The sequence below is a fragment of the Alternaria hordeiaustralica genome (genome assembly GCF_023758085.1).
Source record: "Alternaria hordeiaustralica strain BMP 2776 chromosome Unknown scaffold_3, whole genome shotgun sequence".
In the NCBI taxonomy this organism is placed as follows: domain Eukaryota; kingdom Fungi; phylum Ascomycota; class Dothideomycetes; order Pleosporales; family Pleosporaceae; genus Alternaria; species Alternaria hordeiaustralica.
Window position 1 is genome coordinate 1,879,687 of NW_026056775.1, and position 21,530 is coordinate 1,901,216.

Genomic DNA, 21,530 nt, shown 5'->3' on the forward strand with positions numbered 1-21,530 from the left:
GCTGCATCTGTCTTGGGCAGCGTCGTCGGGACGCAGAATTATGTCCGGATGAAGTTTGTCCTGCGCGGAGAAAGAATCTCCGGCAGTAGTGACCTGCCTGCGGTATAAGACATCATGAGCCTGCTGTCGTCGTCAGATCGCGAGAGAACACCACCACCTGCAGGGTAATATATCGCCATCCCGATCTCTATCAATCGGACCTTCTGATCCTTGCTTGAACATATCTCCGAACCTACAGCAACCACAACCACTAAGATGCCGTCACATATCCACTCTGTTACCAACATTCACCGTGTAGCCTGCATCCCCGGCGACGGCATCGGCGTCGACATAACAGAAGCCGCCATCCAAGTCCTCAACGTCTTGAGCAAAACCATCGGCGGCTTCGAATTCGACTTCACAACCTTTGACTGGAGTAGCAAGAACTATCTCGAGCGAGGATGGTACATGCCATCGGACGGTCTCGAGCAACTGAAAGCCTATGATGCCATCTACTTCGGTGCCGTCGGCTGGCCCAACGTGCCAGACCATATATCCCTCTGGTCTCTCATCTTGCCAATCCGGAAGTCGCTGAACCAATACGTCAATGTCCGACCTACACGCATCCTCCCTGGCACCACATCCCCTCTATCAAATTGTAAACCCGGCGATCTCGACTGGATGATCATCCGCGAGAACAGCGAGGGCGAGTACTCCGGCCAAGGCGGTACATCTCACGAAGACAGCCCGCATACCATCGCCACTGAAGTCAGCATCTTCACACGCGTGGGCATCGAGCGCGTAATGCGATATGCATTCGAGACCGCGCGCTCACGACCACGCAAGAAGCTCACCATGGTGACCAAGAGCAACGCACAGCGCCACGGCATGGTTCTCTGGGACAAAGTCTTCTACGAAGTCGCAAAAGAGTACGAGGATGTGGAGATAGACAAGATGCTTGTGGACGCCATGACGGTACGCATGACGCTGCATCCCTCCTCGCTCGACACCATCGTCGCGACAAATCTACACGCGGATATCTTGTCTGATCTTGCGGCTGCGCTGAGTGGCTCAATTGGTATTGCGCCGTCGTCGAATCTCGATCCTACGAGGAAGAACCCGAGTATGTTTGAGCCTATCCATGGGTCTGCGCCGGATATCGCGGGCAAGGGGATTGCGAATCCCGTGGGTGCGTTCTGGAGTGCGGCGGAGATGGTGAGGTGGGTCGGGGAGGAAAAGGCGGCTGATGGGTTGATGAAGGCGATTGAGAATGTTACGGAGAGGGGGGTTAAGACGAAGGATCTTGGTGGAAGCGAGAACACGAAGGGTGTGACCGATGCGGTTTGTAAGGAGATTGAGACGCTTTTCAAGAAAGACTGAATGGGGTAGATATACATGCACATACCTACTACTACCACAGCATTTATTACCATCTTGATGTTTCAGGGTATCAACCAAATCCATCACCCATCCAAAAACACAGCAGGAACCTCACTCCTCCCCTCCACAACCCTACTCCTGTTCCCCCTCTCCCCCCTCACCCTCTCATCCCCCACCTCCCTCAGCCCCAACCAGTCCCTCCAAACCCTCACCGCCTTCCCCTGTATCAACGCCTTGCTAATCGGCCCAAAATCATTGCTATCCAAACTCTTCCGCCAATTATCCCCTTCAATCCACACATGTCCATACGGCACAACAACCTTACCCACCTCCTCCCCATCTCTCGCCGCAACGCTGTCTTCGTCGTGATCAGGCAGTCCGTCTGGTACACCTTTCAGCCTGTCCTTGAACGAAGCGGGATCAAGCGCGTAACCCCGTGTAGGATATACGGTATCCCCTTCCACCGCGACTACGCGTTTTATTCCCATTTCCCCCGGTTTATGCGGTTTCCAGAACGTTACTACGTCTCCTCGTTTTACGCCCCAGAAAATAGCGCCATCCTTCCCATCCTCACCCTTCTCTCCTTTCACAGCCCGTTTCTTGCCATCTCTCCGCTCCTGATACGGCCGCACAATGACATAATCTTCCCGGCCCGTCTCGTGCGCATCGGGACTGAGCGTGGGTGCCATGGAGGAGCCACGCACATGCTGGATCTCAATGAAGTGATCGCGGATCCAGAGCAGCGCGCAGATGGCTACGATGCCGTTTGTGCCCCATTTTAGGTAGCGGCCGCCTGTGCGAGCGCGTGCGGTTTCATGCCATCGGGGTGGTGGTGGTGGTGGGGGAGCGGTGCGAGATGGTGTTGCTGGGGTGGGCTTTGATGGATGCGGAGTGCGCGGGGCTGGATTTGCGGGTCGAACCTGTAGTGAGGGCTTCGCGAACGCTTTCGGTGCAGTGGGTGGTTTCGCAGGAAGCCGGATGGGAGGTTTGGGTGGCATCGGGGGATTGGGGTTGTGATGGGGTCTTGGTCAAGGAAACGCGATGTTGCTCGGCAATACTTGCCCGCGTTGCGCCGTGGGACGTTGGAGGTGCTGCTATTCTTCTGCAAGACGGCATCATTGTCACACATCTAATGTCACTACGAGCTCAGGCGGCGCTGATATCAAACAACATATTAAAATGACTGTTCCTAGTACTTCACGCACGTTCCGGCAATAATGAATCGATCATAACGTGCAAAGTTCAAGAGGTATATCTAGCTAGATGGCAGCTATAGTACAAGGCCTAATACATATCCACAGTATGCAATCGCTACCATTCGGTCGTTCAATGCTCGTCAAATCCATAACCTAATCTACTTCAGAGCCTTGATGACGGCGTCGGCGTACTCGAAGGTCTTGGCCTTGCCACCAAGGTCACCGGTGATGGTCTGTAATATGATTAGCATGTATTCATATACAAAGAAAGTGTCCGTGACTTACCTTGCCCTCAGCAAGAACCTTGAAGATGGCCTGCTCAATGTTGGCGGCCTCCTGGGTGAGACCCATGTGTCGCAGCATCATGATGGAGCTGAGAAGAAGCGCGGTGGGGTTAGCGAGCTGCTTGCCAGCAATGTCGGGCGCGGAACCGTGGACAGCCTCGAAGATGGAGCAGTTGTCACCAATGTTGCCGGAAGGAGTAAGACCGAGACCACCGATGAGACCAGCGCACATGTCGGAGAGAATGTCTCCGTACAAGTTGGGCATGACAAGAACCTTGTCGTTGTAGGGAACGGGGTCGGTGACCATCTTCAGGCAGGTGTTGTCCAACAACTCGGCGTCGAACTCAATGTCGGGGAACTCCTTGGAGATTTCGCGGGCGGTGCTGAGGAAGAGACCGTCGGACATCTTCATGATGGTGGCCTTGTGCACAGCGCGGACCTTCTTCCTGCCAATGTCGCGGGCGTGCTGGAAGGCGTATCGCAGAACGCGCTCAGAGGCCTCGCGGGTGATGAGCTTGATGCTCTGGACAACGCCATCCACGACAATGTGCTCGATGCCAGAGTATTCTCCCTCGGTGTTCTCACGGATCAGGACAGTGTCGACGTCGTCGTAGGGCGTCTTGTAGCCGGCGATGGATCTGCAGGGGCGGACGTTGGCGAAGAGGTTGAAGGTACGGCGGAGAGTAAGGTTGAGCGAGACGTGGCCCTTGCCGATGGGGGTCGCGAGGGGGCCCTTGAGAGCGACCAAGTTCTTCTTGACGCTGGCGATGGACTCGTCGGGGATGACCGTCTTGCCGTCCTCGTTCAGGCGCGGGGTCACGTCGACCGACTCCCACTTGATTGGCACGTTGGCGGCCGAGTAGATGTCCTTGACCGACTGCGCAATCTCGGGGCCGATACCATCACCCTCGATTAGAGTGACGGAGTACTTGCCGTCGCTGCCCTTCTTTCCGTGGAACTTGGCGACTTCGGAGGCGTATGTGCGGGCGGACATCTATGTGTGTTAGTAAAGTTCCAGGCTATTTTTTCTCTTCCTCTGCCTCGATCCTCGCCAGGCGCAAGAATCGAGTGTCCCGCGGGAAGCTCACCTGGGACAGCGCGGGCGCCCATCGTGCGCGGGTAGCCTGGCGCATGCATTGCCGCGCAGGGGCGGCGAAGGAGCGAGCAGCCAACATGTTGAGGGTATTTCAATGTTGTCACGACCCAATTGGAGCTACACGGTGGTGGTAGCAGGTCGTCGAGGTGGGTGGTCGCGGCGGGAGGGTTGCGCAAAGCTCGGATACAGAAAAAGAAAGCTCCACCGGCCGCGGGATGTCTTCGTGCGCCAAACCGGTCCATTCCGCCTCCGTCATGGCATCCCACCCACAATAGCCCTGCATTTCACCCTGCACCCTCGGCTAATGTCAGAATGGACTGGCGATATCTCAAAGAGCCTCACTATTAATATTCACTTGTGAAAAGGCGACATTATACTACACCTTCACACCAACGTCACTCGGCGCAGCGGAATGTTTCGAACCGAGTGCTTGTCACATGTCACGACAAAGCGACCCAATACATGACACATCGCGACGTCCGACTTCACACTCATCATTCTGGTATACTCTCCACGGCCTCACGTCTCTGGTAGGACTCGAGTTCACCATGGCGCGTTTTGGATCGCATTCTCACCCATTAGCCGGCGTCTTCCTCTCGTATGTTTCGTGTACAAGACCCACCGAAAGAAAGACACGGCCATTAAGAGCCGTTACCTATGGCACTTCTTCATCTCTGGTAGGATGCTCCTACATATCGTAGCTCAGACTGAGACTGCGTGTAACGCAGTTGCATCATTCGGCACCTGAGACCCTCTTGGACTACAAGCCCCTTCGAACGCCAATCCAGTCCATCGCTCTATGATGCAGCCTCTACCCATCGCGGCTAGCGTCAGCATCCTCTCAGAGAATGCGCGCATGAACTCACATTCAGCTCACTTCGCTATATCGGTGTTTTATGTTGTGTCAACGCCATCCCCGGTCATGTCCGTAGCAGCCTCAACACAGAACTACTGATTGCTGTACAGAAAGGCTACGACCGGGCGTACTCCTGAGGTATAAAGCTCAAAACATTCTGCCCCAGTGATCACACTCACCGCACTATCCAGACACCCGTATATATTCACTCCATCTCTTTTGCAATCATGCGGGTCCAAGATTTTGTTTTCATCGCCGTATTTGTATGGCCTGTTGTTGTCGGATCGGCTCACTTAGACCGAAGAACGACGCAGCTCTTCGACGTGAGTATTTTGTCATTACCCAATGATTGGTGGTCAAGAACTGACAACGACTTCCTTCAACCCAGTTTGAGGACATTAAAATCCCCACTACAGGTGTCGTCACTCCCATTACGATCTACAAAGGCGTTCAGTTTACCTCCATCACCGCAGGAGCGCTGGGCGTCGCAAACATCACTTTCCTGGGTATCAGGCCAAAAACCCCACCGCAAGTCGCCTCAACAGCGTTCCGCAGCACGCTGCCCGACCTTAAACCCGCATCTGTGACGGTTGACTACCCAGATTCACCTTACAAGTCGATCGAACTAGTCTCCCTCTACCTCCATTGCGTAGCCGCACTAGGCACCGGTCTCTTCTCAGCGCTGGTCGAATGCAAGATCAACTTCGAGTGTTTCGGCTCAGATGGCAAGCTCAAAGCCGAAAAGGAGGTCGAGTATAAACCGGAAACGCCCCTCCTCATCCCTGTTGAGGAGCAGGCGACAGTCAACTTTGAATCCAAATTTGTGGGTTGCAAGGACATCAAGTTCGCATTGGTGAGCAGTCAGCTTCCTCTAGGAAGTGTTTTAACGGCGATCGCGACGGATAGTTGGACTGTGGTTTTGCATCCACGCGATGCTCAGTCTTGATCACCTGTAGCAGAGTTGTATTTTCTATTGACCTTTCATCCGTGGATGTCTCCAAAAGAAGAAGCACCATCTGCCACACAGAGCTACCTTGCATTCAACAGACGGTGCTTACGCACCAGCATCACACTCGCTGGTACCAGAAGACTATCAAGTTGACTTTCATACGATTGACTTTCCTGAATCTACTTCTCATCTCTATATGTTCATCTTATCTAGCCCTCCTCAGCGGCAGTGCGGCGCGCTCCGGCTGCCGAACCCTCTCATGCATCTCATATTCACTTGCTAAGCTTTTCTGCTCATCTTTCTCCTCGCGCTTTCTCCTCGCCAAACGAGCGACCCCAGATGATAACGCACACAGCCAAAGCATCATTATGACCATAATCGCAGCGGAAACAGCACCGAAGATGAAGAAGCCCAGCCAGATACGGTATTCGGCGCTTGAAGTGTTTGGTGGGTGTAGAGGCCTGGGATAGGCGGAGATGGTGTTGTTTTGTAGTGGCGAAGCATCGGTGATGTTAGTAGCCGCAATGGCGAGGCTGCTGGAGTAAGGAACGGTGTACGGAGACGCCATGTCTGAAGTTGATCTACGCTGAGGTATAAGAAGGTTTGTCCGTGTGCTTTCTTAGCAGTGTACTGATAATTGGAGTAGGGGAGGAACAGACTCTAGACTCTACTTTGTCGGGCATTGTGCGCCAGGTTTGCTGGACCTTCACGATATCATCGATCCGAAAGCCTACAATGTGTTGGAGTATACCTTTTAGAATGTCGCCGTTGATGTGACTAGCGCTCAGCGTCATCGAACCCGACATTGTGAGCTCACAGGCCTAATGTCCAGTGGCAGTCACCATATGGTGTGGAATCTGTACGGACACCGCGATTGAGCTACTGTATACAATTGATCTTCCGCAATCTTCCCAGGTCCTCGTTCATCCCAACTACGACCAGACGTAACAAGACGAAATCACCAACATTACTTGTTCAACATCCAACATGGCACAAAACAATACTATGGCGGCTTTTACTTGGCCTAATGCCGCGCAAGGAACTTCTTTCTCAGGTACGATGACTTCGTCTTCTGTTACCACTTCGACTGCAGTCGATCCTGGTGTATTCTACTCATCGGATGTCGCTGCATCGACGTCTACTGTTTCAGACGGAGGAGCGTTCTTTTCTTCGGACGTCTCAACGACCACTGTTACCTCTTCCACAAGTACTACAACAGCAGTAGATCCCGGTACCTTCTACTCGTCGGCTGTCCCTACGTCTACTTCCACAGCATCCGATGGAGGCACATTCTTCTCTTCGGACGTTCCCGTTTCTAGCATCGGCTGCCATCGTTGCACAGCTTGTACACAGGCGACCTCGACCGCCAGTGCTCACGCAAGTGCGTCTCCCTTCCTAAAGGCAGTCTCGAACAACCCTTGGAATCCAAATGTAGCACCGCCAATCGATGCGGTACCATCGTACGTCGATTACGGCACCGTGTCCACCCTGGTGCCTAAAGCTACCGGAGTCGCTTTCGATCGCGGCACACCTTTCGAAATGACCGATCCCATGATGCCAATAGCAGATGCAGCGTCCGATCTTCATTCAACCTTCGCCAAGCGAGACGGTCCCCGCTTCGCGAAAAACCCAGGCCACATCATCGGTGTCATCATACTGATCCTCGGTGTCGTCCTTGTTGGCTTTCTAGCGATCAAGTACTGTAGGGGTCTAATTCCCACGACCCATGATCCGGAAAAGGGTGATAGCCGCCGTCGCTATCCACATTATGAAAAAGAGGTCGTCCGTGGACGACGCCGCCGCCGTGACGGCTCACCTTCCACGACCCATTTTGCTGACATACCAATTTCGGAGGGATATGGCATGGATCCGGTTGATCTTGCTCGCGCACAGAACTGGCAAGACGGCTTCGACGAAAAAGGTGTGTATGCTACACGAGATCACGTAGATCGAGGAATATCCGCTGATAACTTCCAGTCGGTCGCAACGCATGGAACTGGTGATAATGCTGGATATCGGCTGCAATTACCCAGCTTTATACCCACGCGCAGCTCGAATCCAAAGTCCCGTCCTGCGACCGAACTGCCGGCGCTCGCCCGTAATCCGGAGTACCCAGCCGGTCAGCCAGTTTCGCCGTTGAGTGCAAACGGCCCACCCCACGATTATAACCGCACGCGAGATTACAGCGACGTATCACCGCTACATTCGCCCACAATGCATCACCAAAACCCCAGGTAGATGTTGTGGTCGACAGCGAAGATGTGGTGTGGTTGTTGAAGATCAAACAGGTACAGCTGTCAGACGCGTTTCCAGCTAGTGGAGTTTAGAGTTTCGCATGCGTATCCTGCAATTTTGCTTTTTTAATTCCGAGACTCGTTACTTGATACAGTGAGATTGGTTCTGCGCCGGCCACATCGTTGGTTTTCGGGGTTATTTTGGGGGTGGGTTTCACTTCTTTCATTTGCTGGGGGCTGTGCTGGTGTGGTTTAACTATCGTGAAGGTCCCCGTCCCCACTCGCCATTCTTACCTGCGCATTCGTTCTTTACCTACACACTCATTCAACAACCCACCTACATTCTTTCGATCGCAACTTTTCAAACCAAATAACCAATACATACGGTCTTTTCTCTGTTCATCGCACAACATGCCTCCACTAAAGTTCTCACACCGCGCCGAACCCATCAACGCCGAACAGCGCATGATCGGCCCCATTCCTTTGCCATGGTTCATTCCCATGTGTGTCTTTGCGCCTTTCTTCCTCTCGTTCATATGCTGGGTATTTTATCAACAAACGGTGACGCGATACAAGAACAAGAAGTTATTGGCAGCGCAACAGGAGCAAGAGCGCTTAGCTGCTAAAGAGGTGGAGACGCAGATGCAACAGTTCATTGGGTCGAGCGTGAACAACGCGAATATTCGCGCGCCACCAAGAGCGATGAGGCATCCTGCTTACAGATGAGTGTGATATGGAAGGATTCAACACGAGTATCATGGAGATGGTCGCGGGATGACAGGCATGATCATGTGCCGTCCATTCGTTTCGGCTCGGAGAGACCAGCAGTAAGTAGTTCACACTGTCAACGAACTCACAACATCGTAAACTTACGACATCTCACTAGAAATCTCTAAACGCCTGTCATGGAAGCACAATGTCTCACCAGATTTCACACCACATCGGCACTTGTTCTACAAAAGACCTTTCATACCTCATCACAAGCTTCCATCACCAAGCTTCATCTCCTTCAGCGCATTTCACGATAGTCTCGAAGCCGGACTTCCAACTCACATCCCGAATCCAATAAACCAACACAACAATATGGCCCCACTAAACGTCCCCAGCGCCATCGCGCCACTAGCCACCTCCACCTACTCCATCCCCGCTATGCCACTTGTCACCCAACTCTCAGCGCTAGCGACCATCGTCACCCCGACGACGCCCTACACACCCATGGCCTCTCCATCTTCCATCTCAGACATTCTCCACGAGATCTCCAAGGCAGATATCGCTGCTGAGCCTACTTCCACTCTGGACCTCAAAGTCAAGTCCAGCAGCTCTGGAGCTGAAGGCGGTTTGTCGACGATCGCTGTAGTCGGTATTATCGGCGGTATTCTTGTGGGCATGCTCATCTTGGGGTTCATTGTTGTGAAAATGTGCCATCATTAAGTGCGGATGATGGTGGGTTAGTTGTTTCACATAGGGAAGAACAAGGATATGAAGGTTGATGTGATGGGTGTCTTCTTGGATGTTAGATGATGGGATAGGTCTATCTAATTAGATGTTTGAAGATAAGAAGACGTTTTCATGCCTTTGCCATTCCCTGCTCTCGTGCTGTTTTTGTGTTAAGTGTGTCGCGTTTGTGAAGACTAAGAATTGTGTAGTGTCTCTCCTGGCGGCACGCAGAATGAGCGTACCTCACGCTTGCTGCCCATGTACCTCAGCGGCTACCTTCTACGCCGCTGTCTCCTAGGCGTTTCTTCAGCTGCGCTCCAACCTTCCATTTCGATATCCAGATCGTCTAACTCGGCCGCTAAATCTTGTCGCGGCTTCTTCGCCTTTCTGACTGGCTGATCGCCGGGAGTGTCGGAGTCAGATAGGAAGCTGTCTCTTCGTCGCTTTGTGTTGCAACTAACGGAACGAAGAGATCGCTCTTTTTGGTGATATTTCTGGCTAGATGAAGGAGACGACGTTGAAGATGCTAAGCAAGGTCAGAAGATGAGCGTGAATGGGAAGCATAGTAACTGACTGCTATCCTCGTCATCTGAGTCGACGATGAAGCGTCGCTTTCGTTGCGAGATTGGTGACTTGGAACTACTTGTACGTATTGGGGTCTTGCGCTCGAACGTGTTGCCACTTGGGAGACCACGTTCTTTTGCCAGTGCGTTCCTAGATGCGTTCGTCAGATAATGTGTCCAGTCATTCTCACGCGTTCGACTTACTGCACGGCATATTCCACCATCTCGTATTCTACCTCCGGGCTGGGCTCTCCATCACTCAGATCTACGATCGCTGGTATACGGATCCCTCCAGCTTTGCGATTGATACAATCGAGTTGTGCCGCTGCAACCCGGAAAGCGGCATTGGATGGGCGGCATCGTTGCTTTGGAACACGTTTTGGTTTCGTGAACGAGAATTGAGGGCAGTCGACTGCCATGACGGGAAGTTGAAGTGAGAAGGATGATAGGGTAGAAAATGGAGATGTGATGGATGGGAAGGATGTTACACCGTCAATCTCACTTCAAAAACCGACGTGACTGAGAGCGCGCTGCAACAGGTGAGAGAACATGGCGTTTATCTGAGTTGTTTGCGCTGAAGCTAATTTTGCTGTTTGTTGTCTTACCTTTGAGACTTCAATGTCTCAGCGCCCGTTTGAAAGGTGACAGAAAGAACGAGCAGGCATTGAAGAGAGCAATCGCAGGACAGAGCGCTCATGCCACAAAGTACGAATGGACATCACGTAGCTAGCAGATGGCTGCAGCTCTGTACACTTTGTACGACGCTGCGCGGAATCGTGTATGCATTGACAGAATATTGCAGCAACCCGAAATCGACCTGTCATTTCTTCCACATACACCAAACGCCGGGTATCAATACCGCTCAATCTACCTGTCGCTAAGTACAATCGAACCACTCTTTACACCCTTCAAACTCTAGCCCTTTTCCTCATCAGTCTGGCGGTGTATGCAAAGCGCGGCTGCATGTCTATATCCAGATCTAATGGGTCCTCGCTGTCAAACATCTCAACGTCTCTGTCTGCACGTCTACTGCGTACCTCAACACCGAGAAACTCATCAGAGCCATTAGAGATATCAGAATTGAGATCGTAATGAACAGTATTATCGGGGACGACGAACTCGCGGTCGCTGCTGGTCTCTCTGGCGTGCGTAGGGTTCATTGAAGACGACTTCGTTCGTTTGGCGCTCGTATTTGAGCAGTGTTTTGCACTTGAATTTGCGCTCTTGGAAGGCTTTGCATGATGGTGTAGACTCTTTGACTTTGTAGCTTTGCTTTTCGGCTTGGAATGTGGTCTCGATGCGATTGTAGCGGCTGACTCAGGCTGAGGTTCATCGTCGTCCCACTCAAAAGCGGGATCGTTGGGGTCTATCTTGACCATGACCTCTTCGCCGTCTGCATCCAAGCCTGGTTGATGCCGTGCCGGTGGTGCTTCACTCATCCTGATGGCTTGTTTCTTCGCCAACGGTAGATCGCCTTCGCTGTCCATGATGAGGTGATAGAGATCCACAATGGGTAGCGCGGGTGCTACAGCCATTAGCTGAGCGACCTTACTTCTCAGACCGAAGTCGTCGATATCCATAAGACTCATGTTGATAGTCCCAGGCTTGCTCTCTTTCCGGCTTTCATTGAGTGCGTGAGGTTGGCGTGTGCGTCGCGTGGCAGGCTTACGGATCGGTGCTGCTTCTCCACCGCCATCAGAATCTCGTTGTAGTGTTTCTTGGGGTACAGCATGCGATCCATCCTTTGCGGGCCCGCTAGATGTTGGCGAGGAGCGTCGTAGGACGAAGCCTATGGGTGCATGCAACGTATTCGGTAATGCGCGCGGGCTCTCACTCGTGCCATCGTAGCGGAAACCTCGTAGGTTGGGCTCGGCGAGTGAGACATGCGTTCGACGAGGGTCAAAACTACCGATGTTAGCGTAGAACAGGCGTATTGTGAGCGCGATTTGTCTTGACTTACCGCTGGGGAGTGCTTGTCGGCGCGTCATCATCGCTATCGAGCGTGATTGGCAAGTCCTGGGATGCGCCCACTCGGAATCCGGGACTAAACTTGGAGCCAGCTTTGGGGAGCTTGCGCACCGAAATTTGAGGTTTTCGCCTCGCTCGACCGCGTCTCTCTTTGCCTGTTGCTGGACCCATATTGATTTTCTTGATGTTGCGCTGGAACCCCATATTATCCTCCTTCTGACGAGGGTAATTAGGCTTACTTTGTCGAATGGTTTGACGGGGGTTGGGCGTACGGCCGAGAGAGGGCAGAGACTGGTGCGGATCAAACGGATTGAGCCTCGAAATCTCCAGCAGCGTTGCAGTGCGGTATTGCGGCAGTCCACATCGCACTGGCGTATCTTTCCTCCCTCTCAAGATATCCTGATACTGGCTGCTAAGACCATAAGGCAACAATATAGGAAAACAGGTATCCATGGCAAAAAGTGATTCGAAATGGCAAGAGTGAGTCGGGTATATTGGAGGTGAAGGAGAGGTCTAGCGAACGGTCCGGGACCGGAGGCAGATTGGTCAAGCAGGCGGTATCCTTGCGCAAAGAAGTGAAAGAGGAGAGACGATTGCCATCGTGTGCCGGGCGCTGAGAGGAAGCTTGTTGGTGGGGTAGGCCTACGACGAGGAAGGCACAACCTGATCAGCCATGCGGACGACAGCTTTCAACCGCTGATGTGTGGCCGTCGCGGTAAGAGATCCAGCAGTAGTCTCTGCCCTATAGCTTGCATCGAAAATCTTGCAATTATGGCATCTCCAATGACATCCGCAATGTGCACACCCAAGGTCATTGTCAACGCTGTTGTCGCCGTGGCACTCACAACACTGCCATCGCCAACACGGACGAGCGTCTGCCATCGTCACGCTTGATCGAGGTGCGGGTTCAAATAATGAAGGAAGATGAGACACAAGACACGATAGTAAACAATACCTCACATGTTATCGAGCTGAAGATCCGGTGAGGAGCCCCGCCATGCCACCTGCCACCCATTGGACGCAGCGCAACTTTGCGCGCTCATGCTTCTCAGTATGATACCAGTCACGAAATTAAGCTTAATGGCAGAGAGCAAGGCAATACAGAAGAATGCAACAAGAACAGAACCCCAGCATGGAAGTGCGTGGTACGACCGTGAGACGCTAAATGACGATGCAGCGCATATCCAAGAGAAACCCCGCCCATCGGATGGAGACTTAACTCATGGGTAGGATGGGCTTAGCTGGATTGACTGTAACACTGCAGACAGTCTTTCGGGGCATGACCCCATATGTAGTATCAAGGTAAGCATATCGAGAGAGCTGAAGTGTCTGGCACTGATGATCGGTCGCGCCCAGAAGTGGTGGGCATGATGTGGGTGGGACGGGCGCTGAGTCAGCCCGGGAGCAAGCGCCGGCCTCGGCTCACACGAGGAAGCTACCGTACCGCGCGCCCCCAGGGCCGCGCCCGCTGATGTTCATAGCACTCCATCATCGCATCTCTTTGCGCATCGACCTTAACTCCATCACGCGTTTGATTTGTGCTATGTCATAGGGCGTACATACACCCCCAGTCTCAACAACCGTCAACAAGCGACGCCGTGGCAATAGGCTGTACCCACCGCGGAGACAATACGAGCAGCCACAATACTGCAGTCATGCTACACCATATATCCTGCAGCTATACCATGTCCAGCAGTACCACAAATGACGCGATCTTACCTAGACCGGTGATGGTATTTGGACCGGGATGATGAGACGGTACTCAGCAGCCAATCAAGCACGCGACGTGTGGTGAGGCACGGCTGAGATCTGGGGGCCAAAACGGAAATCCTGTTCTTAGGATTTCGGAGGTAATAGCTTTAATAGCGCCTCTGCGACAACAAAGTGGGCGCGTGCCCAGCCCAAAGTCTACGGTATACTTACTCCGAAGTTGACCTCGATCTTTTGCAGAAGAGACAAACACTCCCAGACTTAGCGACAGACCTGCTGGCCCCCGTGAGGCTATAGCTTCGCTGCTTCTAGAAACCCTCGAAGTATTCTTGTGGGCACTGAAACATGAGGTTTGGGCGTGGGCGGGATAGTCCTGAACCTACAGATCCGGTCTTCGACGAGGACCAAGATCTCAGCGAAGTCTGGCCACAGGTCGTGCGGCAGTATGAGGACACCACCAAGAAAAAGCTAGATAGTACTACTACCTTCAAGAGCTTCCAGCTGCAGATTGATGCAGACATCAAAGAGTCAACGACGAAAAGCCACCAACATGCTCGAACTGTTCTCAACAATGTCGGTACCTGTCTCGAGAAGTTTGGGAGCATTGTCGCACAAGGGGCAAGTGTAATCTTCGGACCAACTGCTCAATGCTGGAATGCGATAAGCTTCGTGATTCAAGCAGCACGCGGCATCAACGATATGATGGACGGGTTCGTCACTCTAATGGAACGCTCATCCGCCTTCTTGCGACGTCTTGTGTACTTTCTGGAACAAGAGGCCGGCAAAGATGGAGCCTATTTGCCGCGCCCTCTTCGTAGGCCAGCATACGAGATTCTATCACAGTTTCTGGGTGTGCTTCGTTCTTCCTACAAGCTAGCTACCAGCACAAGAGAGCGAATGAAGTCGATGGCCGGAATCATTCTCTTCAACTCGAACGATGCGGTCGCAGAGTCACTCCAGCTCATGGAAAATCATATTCAGGAGTTCACCAGAGCCGAGGCTGATGTCATACTAGTAGGAGTTCGAGGGCTTGCGAAGCATCTCGTCAAATCTGACGAGGAAAGAGCCCGCCACCAGAGTGAAATACTTGAATACCTCCAAGCCACATACAAAGTCGGTGATCAGGTTCTGAGCGTCACTCAGCAGATGAAGACTACTCTGGACGGTCGAGCTAATAAAGACCAACAGAAAGAGAATTTGGTCAAGATAGCGAACAGTTTGGGACTGAAGAAGCCTGGGGATTGGGAGACTTGGACCAAGCGGCACAGTGAGCTCTGCAAAACGCATGTGGAAGGGACAGGAGAATGGCTCAGTCAAGACGAGCCTGCATTCAGCCACTGGGCTGATCTGGAACAGCACGAAAAGAAGGTCCTCTTCCTGAAGGCCGACTCAGGTTTCGGCAAAACACATCTTTTCAACCACGTTGTTTCTCATCTCGAAAAGAAATGTCGGGCTGCACGCGGACCTAATCAGGCTTTTATCGCTTACTATTACTACGGAGATGAAAAAGACGACTCCCTCGAACGGTGTATTGGGTCCATCATATACCAGTTTGCAGCTGCAGATGTCGGATATGCTCAAACTGTAGCAGACGAGTGCACGCGACTCGCAAGCATTGCGCGAGCTGAGGATCGATGGCATAATCTTGTTTCGGGATTACAGCGCGCCATGAAAGGGACTTATTTCATATGCATGGACGGTTTCGATAGTCCTGGCCAGCTGGACAGTGTAGAGGTGATGATGTTAACTATCGCCGGCCAAGCTGCGTCTTCAGCCAAGTCTAACGGGGTTTCCCTACGTCTCTTCGTGTCCGGAAACGACGATGCGCTTTCTGAGATCTCGCAACGAGTTAAAGATGTCGACACCATTCTTCTCGGGAAACGCAGAGTCTCTGCCCAATCCATGGAACGAGCGGGCAACAATGCAAATATAGCCTCAGACTCGCTGCCGAACGCAAGCGATCTGAGAGCTGTCACAAGCGCCAGGATCGAGGAGGTTTGCAAAACTAAACCTGGTCTGAAGGCTCTTCTTAGCGACGCGAACATCGAGCTTTTGCTTGAAGGCATACGCGGAAACTACAGAAACTTGGAGGCCAAGTTGACGGAGATCAACGCTTGCGACACTAAAGGAAAAGTTCAGGAGGTCATCAACAACACAAGTGCCGACATGAACGCCGTACAGAGAAACAGAATCAAGACGCTGGACGCTCTTCTGACTTCACGTCAGGCTCAGGTGCTCAATTCTCTTCTTGTGTGGATTGCAGGCTGTACCTACCCACCAAAGATCAAGCTTCTCGAGAGCGTTCTTTTCTTCACCTTCAAGGAGGACTTCCTCCTCACAGATCAAATTGCTACTACCTACTCGCCTGTGCTCACGATTGACAAGGAGGGCAGGGTGGAATTCAAGGACGGCCTTAGGGATATTTTGTCCGTGGATACTTCCTCGGGAGCCGAATCTGCGATCGCTCAGTTACATGCTGAAGCGATCACTACTGCCGAAGTCGAGCTTTGTCGCCGGTTCATACGAAAAGCTTGTGATGCAACAGATTACGCCAGGTTTAGGTTCGATGATTTCTTCCAGGCCATGGCACAAAAGGTACATATTCACCTCGATGACGACAACACTGTGAACGTTACCATGATCAGCTTGTGCATCGATGTTCTGTTCGACAGTCGGAAGGACGGAAGCCTCGAAGCAATGCGCGACCATGCTTCATTGTGGTTTTATGAGTATCTTAAGGCCTTGGTCAAGACGCTCGATGATTTTGAGCCACAACGAAAGTTTATGACTGGGATCGGAGGCAAGCTGGTTGACTTGTTCTGCGACCCCAAGATGATCGATATGTGGTTCTCCAAGAAGAATTTGTCGTGGTTGAAATACGATTACCTGTATTCTGAAGAGAACCTCGACGCTATCTTGGCGTTGCTGAAGAATTCGCAAGTGGCCAAAGGCTATGCAAAGGATGCAGAGAAGAGTGAGTGGGTAAAGTCCATCATTTCAGATGCCGCGAGCAAATACTCCGTTCTCGAGCGCATCGCAGCGCGGCTGGCGACCCACTGGTTTAGCTGTTCGACTGGAACAACAGACAAGGATTACCTTTGGATCTCATGGGGTATTGTAGCCAAGGTGAGTTCTTCCTGACAATTCTGAAAGGTTATCTGACACCGATAAACAGCTATCCAAGCCAGACAGACCTTTTGAAGAATGGAACCCGCCTTCGAACGCAGAGATCGACGAGTACATTGGTTGGGTGAAGAAGCACAAGCAAATCGAAATCGACAACTCCACCTGGGATTACCGCGTAGGCGCTACGTATCTCGTCTTTGAGCATTACAAGGAAGCTGTTATTGCGTTGGAGAAAGCGAAGCAACACCCTCGGTCAAACTGGGGACTCTTCTTCGGTCTAGCAAAGGCCCATGAGAATGAAAAGAACTATCGTGCAGCCCTCGGTTACATGCAGGATTTCAGGTCGCTCGGCGAAGGGCCACTGGAGACGGATGATGCGTACAAGGAGGCCTACTGGGACCTGCTCAGGACGGAAGGAAACTGCTTTAGGAAGTGTTGCGACTACGACCTGGCTATCAGATCCTTCCAGGAGCTTTTGAGCCAGGATATCGAAGAAACGTCTGATATGAATTGGCTCTGCTTATACGCTCTTTCAGGTATCTTCAAGACCTGGACCGACACAAAGCGCTTTCAATCTATCATCGAATACATTCGCAATTGGAAGGATGCAACAGCCAACAACCGTGGCCCAACATACTGGTTACGGAGAGCAGCATACGAAGATGACGTCCATGCATGCATCATTGCGGCTGCAAAACATGTCGGAGCTGTGGAAGAAGTCATCTCTCTGTACCAGGAGGCTATAGACTACAAGTCGCCAGACCCTTCTACTGGAGAGGAACCGGGAGTAGATAGTTCTGCCGAAGCAACAGGACAGCTGCAGCACTTCCAGGCTGTCCTCAGATTCCACGGAAGTACGTCCCAAGATGATCAGTACCGGAGTATACAACACTGGGAAGGGATTGTCCTGCAATCAGACGAGAATCCAACGTTGTTTATGCCAGCATGGAACGCGGCCCGGAAGTTGGCCCCGATTCTTCTTGACAAGGGAGTTGCTGAGCTTGCAGCAGCTCCCTCGAGCGCTTGCGAAGACTACACCAGCCGATTGAAGAAGCTTGTCAACCTAAATACAACGATTATCCGTAATCTTCGTCAAGGAGCTTCCGACCCTCGCCTTTGTTTAGCAAGGCTATACTGCCTCAAACAAGACAATAAGTCAGCTGCTGCGCAAGCGCAGGCTCGGCTTTGCAGTGTCTTCGACAAGTGGCCTGAAGCTCCTGATGATGATTCACTCTCTCTTCGTTTCTCGAACCTCGCTCAGACGTTGACTGTCCTCGACAAAGATGCGGATGCTGTTGCAGCATGGCAAGCAATCGGGCCATATGAACCTACCAACGCTACGGAGGCGAAATCAAACGCACCGGGTACTGAAGAGCCCGCACAGCCAAGCTGTGAGCCATCCCACAAGGATGATGTGCCAGCGACGTCCGAGAACAGTCCGGAAACCATACCAGCCACATCTCCATCATCTACAACTACCACTAAGGCGTACCTCTCAGGATATGGCTGCGGTGCAGACTGCGGGACGCAATGGGAGAACATGCTAACTGACTGTTGGGTATGCAAGCACTGCCTTTACTTCCAGCTTTGTCGTAACTGTTACAAGAAACTTCAAGAGGACGATCTAAACCCTTTGATCTGTAACAAGGATCACAAGATGCTCTATTTGCCGCCATTCGACTGGGAGGCATGGCGTAGTATTCCAGCAGACATGATGACTGTGGACAAGCAGCTAGTATCTCGTAAAGACTGGGTAGACAAGATTCGTAAGGGGTACAATGTGCAACAGGCAGAGATCGATCTCATCAAGATAGAGAAGGCGAGGGAACTGAAGGCTGCCAGTGTACTTGCCGTACAATGGCGCAATAGGTTACAGAGAATTAGGGCCAACAGACCGTCGGCAGCGCCTGCACTTCGTCGGGTCGGGACTGTCGCAAAGGGCATTGATGCAACCCACGTAACAAAGCAGCACGACATCTAGATGAGAGTAGGATGGGCGTTCAGCGATGTGTCGATCGAGATTCATTGCTGAGAATACACGACAGTTATTGGACACAGCACAGGCGCTCGTCTCTATTTTTTTTCTTGTGTTGCTCCAACTCCTCACGACCTCGTTGTGCTTCCCAACCCTCCACCCACTCTATGAAGCTTGGATGGTCAAATTTTCTCGCCTCAGCGAGTGCAGCATCCGGATCCGCGCCTCGGTCGAGTAAGAACCATGTCAGCTCGCGAGCATCTGTGTCTGGTCTGCCGACGCCAACAATGTATTCTAGTGGCGTCCCCATTTCTCCTTGCAACCATTTCGTGTCGCGCGGAAAGTCCAGCTTGTTCACGTCCAAGCCCACGGTATCAACCAGATGGCGCACCATCGCCATACGTTGGACATAACGCGCCTTGCTCCGCCGTTGCCATTCCTCGTCTTTTTCGGGGTCGTCCGACCGGTCATGACCCAACGCCGCCATGAGCACCGCTCTATGTAGTGTACAGGGTCCCAAGGGAGCCCTTTTGGAGCGCAGAAATTCAAACGTTGCGATGTCGCCTGTCTCCGCGACCTCCTGGAGTATGGCCCTCTTGTACGGTGGTTCCCCAGGCGTAGCAAGTTTCGCGCCATGCTTTAAGCACCATACAAGCTTCTCGCGGTCATGGATACAAGACCACATGAAGGGGCTCTGCCAAGATCGAGGTTCTCCTGCCCAATTGATGTCCCAGCCATGAGCGAGCAGGAACTTGAGAGTGGGAATTTCAACCTCTTTGCCAGAAATGTCGATTTGCTTGATGCCAACGCCGTGTTTGATCAGATAGTGAAGAGCTGGTATAGAGTTCTTCTTTATCGCAATGCCTACGGCTCGTTCATCGTCGCGTCCCTTCGCATTGCCTTGGGCGTTGGTCCTGGCCTGCTCGAATAGCTTTAGTTCGTGCTTGTGCATCGCGGTATCAAAAAGAGTCTTCACATCCTCTGCCTGATGCATCGTGGGCTTGCGTGTTTGGCAATGTGAGGCTCGTACACTCTTCATTACTGCTGGCGTCTCTGTAGCTGCTGACCTAGATTGATACGGTGGCCGATAAAAAGATTGGCAAAAAAGAACATGTGTTGGCAAAAACATACAACAGCGATTATTCCCCGGTGGTCACCCACCCGAGTACTAGTTCGCCGGTATCTTGCTTAAGTACCGCTGAGCGAACGGGAAGCGCTGGTTATCAAGATCCTATAGTCGTATGTGCAAAAATGGGCACTTTAAACTTTTATAATGTGGGTTGAACACTAGGGCAAGCTGCCAAGATGTCAGCTTCGGACCGAGGCGACAGCACCAAGGAAAGTCCAGAGAAATACACGCCCAGTCATTTTATAAACTCTATGTTGTAATGAGATCGATTCTTCGAGCTGTTATATCATCTTGTGAAGACACCCGTAGGTGCGCTTTTACCATAACTCCGTCGCTGAAGATGCAATGCAAGTATTCCTTTCTCCATCATATACGGCATCCGACAAATGCTTCCAGCCCTTCTCTTCAATTATCTGCCTCTAATCCTTAGGAAGCATATCCTGCTCACTGCCGTCCCTGGGCACGTAGTTGATACCCGCGCTCTCCACCGCTCCGATCACATCTTCCGGGAGAATGCCCTCGACCTGAGTCGCGTAGACGCCCGGGACGTAACCTTCAAGACGCTGGTATCTGGCGACCCAGCTCCTTGAGGTATCCGCGACCGTGATGAGGCCTTCGAAGACTTGTGATGTGCAGTCGTTGATCTGCTCGGGGTTGCCAGCGAGCTCGATGATCTCTTCGCAGTTGGGGCAGCCCTGGGTGAGGAACTGATTCTGTGTTCGGACAATGGAGCAGACCATGCAGGCGCGCATGTTGCGCTGCTGGCCTGGCGGTATGTGCGCACCGCCCTGGATCATGTTCTGTGCCATCTCGGATTTCTCGACGTTGGGACGAGGGTTCGCGGGCGGCTGCTGACCTGGCTGATGGCGGGTTTTGGGTGTGACAGCGGGGCGCTCAGTACGACCGGGGAGATTGGCGTCTAGAGCAGAGTTGTCGCGAACTCGACCTGCAGCGCGCGGACGTGTAGGAGGATCCTGAGCGGGAAGATGGGGCTGCTGTAGAAGCTGTTGATGATGAAGCGGAGCCTGGTTGTCGAAGATGGATGTAGGCGACCCGAAATACTCGATAGGAGGACGGAAGTCGTCGTTGAAGCTGACAGGAAACAGAGCGTCCGCAAGTGTCCTACTTTGTTCCACGGTTCCGGAAGCTTGGCGAGGCTGTCGGCGCTCTGGCTCTGGACCTGACTCGGGTGTCGCTTTAGAGAGGTTTAGTCGCTCACGCGAGGCTACGGGATCGACATTCTCCAACTCATGCGCAAAGTATGGCTCCTCGTTTGCCCTGCTATTTCCTCGGGGGCGTGTAGTAGCGCGAGGTGGGGTGACATCAGGCTCGACTTCGTCGCCGTCAGAGTCGACGGTGATGTAGCGATCTTTAGGTGTCTTGACCGTTGCCCTACCCTTGCGCGCCATGATGTCTAGTCGGAGCCGAGGTCTCTGGTTGGTTGGGCGTTGGTGGAGGCGTTTAGCGGCAAGGCCAGGCGATGGCGGGACAGACTCGTTTGATAACTTTCGGCGGGCAGTGCGGGCGACAGGTCACCTTCATTTTGTTGCCGTACGTCACTGGTTTGCTATTCAAATCTCTTAACGCGCAGGGACGCAACTTCCCTCCCGTCAATCAACAGGTGCACCAGCCCGTCGCGCCTTCTGCA

General features: G+C 52.5%; 9 protein-coding genes across 9 annotated transcripts; 5 read left to right on the forward strand and 4 right to left on the reverse strand.

The window, feature by feature from the left end:
* Positions 1–255: 255 nt before the first annotated feature.
* On the forward strand, positions 256–1,359 carry J4E84_002780 (uncharacterized protein; the record flags this gene model as incomplete). Its single annotated transcript, XM_049385399.1, has 1 exon — positions 256–1,359. One exon carries the CDS (start codon positions 256–258, stop codon positions 1,357–1,359), a length of 1,104 nt encoding a protein of 367 aa, XP_049247422.1.
* A 1,354-nt stretch (positions 1,360–2,713) lies between these two features.
* Positions 2,714–4,014, reverse strand: IDH2 (NAD-dependent isocitrate dehydrogenase; the record flags this gene model as incomplete). Its single annotated transcript, XM_049385400.1, has 3 exons — positions 2,714–2,788; positions 2,841–3,833; positions 3,928–4,014. 3 exons carry the CDS (start codon positions 4,012–4,014, stop codon positions 2,714–2,716), a joined length of 1,155 nt encoding a protein of 384 aa, XP_049247423.1.
* Positions 4,015–5,136: 1,122 nt separating this feature from the next.
* Positions 5,137–5,737, forward strand: J4E84_002782 (uncharacterized protein; the record flags this gene model as incomplete). Its single annotated transcript, XM_049385401.1, has 2 exons — positions 5,137–5,143; positions 5,208–5,737. 2 exons carry the CDS (start codon positions 5,137–5,139, stop codon positions 5,735–5,737), a joined length of 537 nt encoding a protein of 178 aa, XP_049247424.1.
* A 990-nt stretch (positions 5,738–6,727) lies between these two features.
* On the forward strand, positions 6,728–7,978 carry J4E84_002783 (uncharacterized protein; the record flags this gene model as incomplete). The annotated part of the gene is made up of 1 exon (XM_049385402.1): positions 6,728–7,978. The coding sequence occupies one exon, from the start codon at positions 6,728–6,730 to the stop codon at positions 7,976–7,978; it is 1,251 nt and encodes a 416-aa protein (XP_049247425.1).
* A 1,079-nt stretch (positions 7,979–9,057) lies between these two features.
* J4E84_002784 (uncharacterized protein) lies at positions 9,058–9,405 on the forward strand (the record flags this gene model as incomplete). The annotated part of the gene is made up of 1 exon (XM_049385403.1): positions 9,058–9,405. One exon carries the CDS (start codon positions 9,058–9,060, stop codon positions 9,403–9,405), a length of 348 nt encoding a protein of 115 aa, XP_049247426.1.
* Positions 9,406–9,947: 542 nt separating this feature from the next.
* On the reverse strand, positions 9,948–12,113 carry J4E84_002785 (uncharacterized protein; the record flags this gene model as incomplete). The annotated part of the gene is made up of 4 exons (XM_049385404.1): positions 9,948–10,125; positions 10,179–10,210; positions 11,012–11,879; positions 11,935–12,113. The coding sequence occupies 4 exons, from the start codon at positions 12,111–12,113 to the stop codon at positions 9,948–9,950; spliced, it is 1,257 nt and encodes a 418-aa protein (XP_049247427.1).
* Positions 12,114–13,997: 1,884 nt separating this feature from the next.
* On the forward strand, positions 13,998–18,759 carry J4E84_002786 (uncharacterized protein; the record flags this gene model as incomplete). The annotated part of the gene is made up of 2 exons (XM_049385405.1): positions 13,998–16,778; positions 16,828–18,759. 2 exons carry the CDS (start codon positions 13,998–14,000, stop codon positions 18,757–18,759), a joined length of 4,713 nt encoding a protein of 1,570 aa, XP_049247428.1.
* Positions 18,760–18,823: 64 nt separating this feature from the next.
* Positions 18,824–19,705, reverse strand: J4E84_002787 (uncharacterized protein; the record flags this gene model as incomplete). Its single annotated transcript, XM_049385406.1, has 1 exon — positions 18,824–19,705. One exon carries the CDS (start codon positions 19,703–19,705, stop codon positions 18,824–18,826), a length of 882 nt encoding a protein of 293 aa, XP_049247429.1.
* A 596-nt stretch (positions 19,706–20,301) lies between these two features.
* J4E84_002788 (uncharacterized protein) lies at positions 20,302–21,291 on the reverse strand (the record flags this gene model as incomplete). The annotated part of the gene is made up of 1 exon (XM_049385407.1): positions 20,302–21,291. One exon carries the CDS (start codon positions 21,289–21,291, stop codon positions 20,302–20,304), a length of 990 nt encoding a protein of 329 aa, XP_049247430.1.
* Positions 21,292–21,530: the final 239 nt, after the last annotated feature.